Genomic DNA, 4,250 nt, shown 5'->3' with positions numbered 1-4,250 from the left:
CCGTTGTTGTTGTCTCGTCTCCCCTCAGACGCTGCAATGGCGATCCTGCGCGCAATTCTCAAAACGCCCACAAGATGGCGGCGTTTATCGGTGAATCCGATATTACAAAACCGATATCCGGTTATGGTAAAATGCTTAAATATCGGGAAAAATATCGGTAAATCGATATATCGGTCGATCTCTAGTTCCTATAGAACGGTTTTTGACCCTACTCTGAAGTAGGAGCTAAATTGGTTCCCCCAAATGGAGTTCCTAGAACTAAATACATTCCTAGTTCCTGCGGTGCCAAGACGGCAAAAAGCGGGAACTTCCAGCAGTAGTTCTAGGAACTATTAAAAGGTTCCTCCGGTGCGAAAGCGCCTATTATATTATATTTAGTGCTGTCAAACGATTCATCGCGATTAATCGCATCCAGAATAAAAGTTTTTGTTTACATAATGTGTGTGTAGTGTGTATATTTATGTTTATGTTTAATATATACAGAGTACACAAACATATATTATGTAAACAAAAGCTATTATTTTGGATGCGATTAATCGCGATTAATTGTTTGACAGCACTAACCGACAGGCAAGACAGAGCAGGTTACGTCTGGTATAAAACAAGGTCTCTGCTTTAAAATTTTGTCTTTTTTTTAAGAAATTCAAAAAATAAATACTGTTTTGTGTCTCTGTAATGTGTCATAACAGATCGCTGTATTGCCTCAGTTCAAGGGGCACATGAACCGATCGTCTTTTCATATTTACTTAAAGCATGAAATAAACATGAATGAACATCATAACGTATTTTATTTCAACCGCAGAAAGACGTCAATACACAATTTTTAATATCTACTCCTATCTAATTTGTTTGTTGGGCAAGATGGCGATTCGGCGTTATGATTGGTCAGATCATCTGTCAATCAAGCTCTTTGCAAACGGTCAATTATATTATGTTAATTTAGCTTTATTTTATTTATTTATTTATAACTTGGCAGTTATTATATTTCTTTTTCTCAGTTTAGTGGTTCCTGTGTCACAGTTCTTACAGTCTTATTATTTTATTTATTATATTTACAAACATCTTAGTGGATCTTATTATATATTTATTTTTATGTATTTTTTATGTATTTATTTACAAACAACTTATCTTTTAATATATATTACACTTTTTTCAGTTTAGTGTCTGTTATGTGGTATTATATTTCAGCTTTATTTAAATTTTTTTATTAAAAACTTTGAGATTATTATTATTATTATTATTATTAAATTGTTATATATTTATTTGTTTTTTGTTTTTTTACATAGCACTTCTTATTTGGCAGTTCTTATTATATTATATTATTTTACAATTTGGTGGCTCTTTTATATTTTATTTTTTATTTTATTTATTTATTTACAAACAACTTAGTTTTTATATATAATATATAATTTTATATATAATGTAAATATAATATGACATTATAAAATATTATATTGTTGTTATTTTATTTACTTGTTTTTTTGTTTATTCATTTACTTCAATAAATATTTCACTTCAGTAAATGTTTCAGTAATTATTTTACTTTCAATAACTGCGTAACTTACTTTTCTAGAATGCAAGTAAATTTTTTAAGAAGCTGCATTCAAAATCCATTTGCCTCAAAAATCTATCAGTTTATTTGGCCATGATGCTTTTGGCTCCATTGTATGATTTGACTTCTTCTCCTCCCTAGTCGTCCACCCCCATCCCTTCCTTTTCCACCTTGTCTGCCATTCTTTCTTTTGTCTGTATACTGTGCTCTCTCTTCTCCTCCATCCCCCCGATGATACTCCCGCCCCTCCTCTCTAACCTCATTGTCTCCAGCCCGGGCCTCGTATTGCCGTGTGATATTCCGCTTCTAATTGATCCGTTGAGCAGCTTAATCTCATTTAATCTGTGCGGCGTTGCTCTCACGCGCATCAGCCAGAGCGCCCTCCCTCCCTCCCTCTAATATCGGGTTCCCCTGCTCTGTCCGCACCCGCTGGAAGATGGGGAGGGTGGGCGTCCGCTTTGCGTGGGTGGTAATTGCTTTAGGGACCTACTGCTTCTTGGCAGAGCCGACACTGATCCAACTCTGACTCCATCACTGGTGCTCTCTGCTCTTGTTTAGCGGCTGAGGTTGTGTTGCGCTGCTCGTAGACGTGTGGATGATGAGCGAGGCTAACACTTCAGCACGCACTGCGCACCAGTATGCCCGCACATGTTACGCTGAGGTCCTAGATGTTCAGTTCTGTGTATTAGAGCTGCAGTGCAGTGTGTTCATGTCTGACTGGCTTTATTTTTTTGCAGTACTATGAGATGTCCTATGGGCTGAACATCGAAATGCACAAGCAGGTGAGTTTGTCTAATCTGACGAATTTACACACATCCCTGAGAGGCAGTTTACACGCTCAGATCATCTTCATTGCTTTTGCTCAACATTATTGAATGCTGGTGCTTCAGTTGAGTCTGGCTATACACAGAAGTGTCAGTGGGGTGCCAAACTATGCCTTAACAATTCATGAAAATTGGTTTATTCATGGCTAGCTTTTTGAGTACACTTTCTAGGCCATGATAGCTGGGATATTTGATTGACTGGTCCAAAAAACACAAACACTAAAGTATGTATGTATGTTAGGGCTGGGTATCGATTCGATTTCGATTCGCAAGCTTTCGATTCGATTCTCGATTATTATTATTTTTACATTCAATGAATATAGTTTTAATACAAATGCTATTGATATTTCTAAAAAATGAACAGTAAACATCAGTTTACAAATGGTGAATTGATAAAAAGAAATTAAGAACCACATGCCTGTATTTTAAACCTATTCTTTTTTTTGTATAGGGTCCTTTTTTAAACAATAATAGGGCCCTATAAAATGTTCTTAATTTTTCTGGTAATCAGATGAAGGCATAAAACATTAATTTAATTTATCCTAATCAAATGAAAATTAAACCCTTTTATTTTGTTGGCAAACAAAGTGCTGCACAACAGAGGTTTTCTGTTAAAATTAAAAAGAAAACAGATGTGATTATTCCTTTAAAAATAAACATTTATTAATATTTATTAGCAGTAGTAGCATTGAGTCTTCTTAAGACTGCTAAATAGTAATATATTCTGACAGTAGAACGTTAAACTAAACATTTATTTTGACGGGTTGCCGTGAAGAACTTGCAGCTGCTGTGTATGTGATATGACGGTAGTTTTCTCAAATGAAACGGTAAAATGCTAATGAAGTGACTCTCAGAGCAGCTGGAGATGACATTCCTGTTCATATCATATAGTGAGACGGCAGAAGCTGAAAACACCGCGAGCCATCCGCGCTTTAGTATGTGTGTAATAAACAAAAAAGTGCGCCGCACCATCCGCCATTCATTCATTGCGGAAATCATGGCGCCTTATGCGTGATATCAAATGCTTCCGCAGATTTATAGCATTACTATAGCATTTCACCTGAGCATTGCGAATCACGCGTATGGCCATGATAAGCGCTGAATGAATGACAGGCTTTCTGTTGTAACCTCGCGGAAGGTAAATAAGAGGGTGATCTCTAGTGGAGAAGACTAATGATAAGATTCACGTTAATCAGATCTTATTTTAAATGTGTGCTGAAATAAATACCGGAAAAGATCGATTCGCGGCATTTGAGAATCGATATCGAATCGACGTCATTTAAAAAAAAGTTGCGGACAACTACTGATGTATAATGCTGTGTAGTATAATAAATGATAAGACACTTGTTCTTTGCTTTGTTTTATTTTATATAAGAAGGTGTAACATTAAAATATATTAAAGTGCACATAAACACACACAAAACTCAAGTACATACGGAGGGAGGGGTTCTTGCAGACCAATCACAGCGCTTGCGGTCTGCGTAGAATTGACGCGCTGTTAGATTTTTGGAGAGGTGCACGTCAGGCTACGGCGTATGGGTGTGCGTCTATGCATAAGCTATGGCGTAGGTTCGACGCAGAAGTATAAATCAGCCTTAAGGGTGACATCTAGTGGAGAAGACTAATGATAAGATTCACATTAATCAGATCTTGTTTTAAATGTGTGCTGAAATAAATACTGGAAAAGATCGATTCGCGGCTTTTGAGAATCGATATCGAATCGACATTTAAAAAAACGATTAATCGGAATTTTTTTGCCCAGCCCAAATGTATATATGTATATATATATATGTATATGTATGTATATACCATCTGCAAGAATCGGCTAAAAACACATCTCTTCCATCTTTATTTGACCCTCTAACTCTAGCACT

The 4,250-nt window shown here is 36.1% G+C and overlaps 1 protein-coding gene across 1 annotated transcript in view; it reads left to right on the top strand.

Moving 5' to 3' along the window:
- Positions 1-4,250, top strand: part of LOC107707357 (amino-terminal enhancer of split-like) — a gene marked incomplete at its 5' end in the record, with an annotated part of 21,190 nt that overhangs the window by 11,239 nt on the left and 5,701 nt on the right. Inside the window, one exon of the mRNA XM_016511344.1 lies at positions 2,290-2,334. Within this exon, the coding sequence (XP_016366830.1) occupies positions 2,290-2,334 (45 nt within the window). The remainder of the gene's footprint in view (positions 1-2,289; positions 2,335-4,250) is intronic.

This window comes from Sinocyclocheilus rhinocerous, unplaced genomic scaffold, assembly GCF_001515625.1.
Source record: "Sinocyclocheilus rhinocerous isolate Xijiao unplaced genomic scaffold, SAMN03320098_v1.1 scaffold1076, whole genome shotgun sequence".
NCBI classification, from domain to species: Eukaryota; Metazoa; Chordata; class Actinopteri; order Cypriniformes; family Cyprinidae; genus Sinocyclocheilus; species Sinocyclocheilus rhinocerous.
Note: the sequence above shows the minus strand (reverse complement) of the source record. Positions and strands in the feature narration are given on the sequence as shown.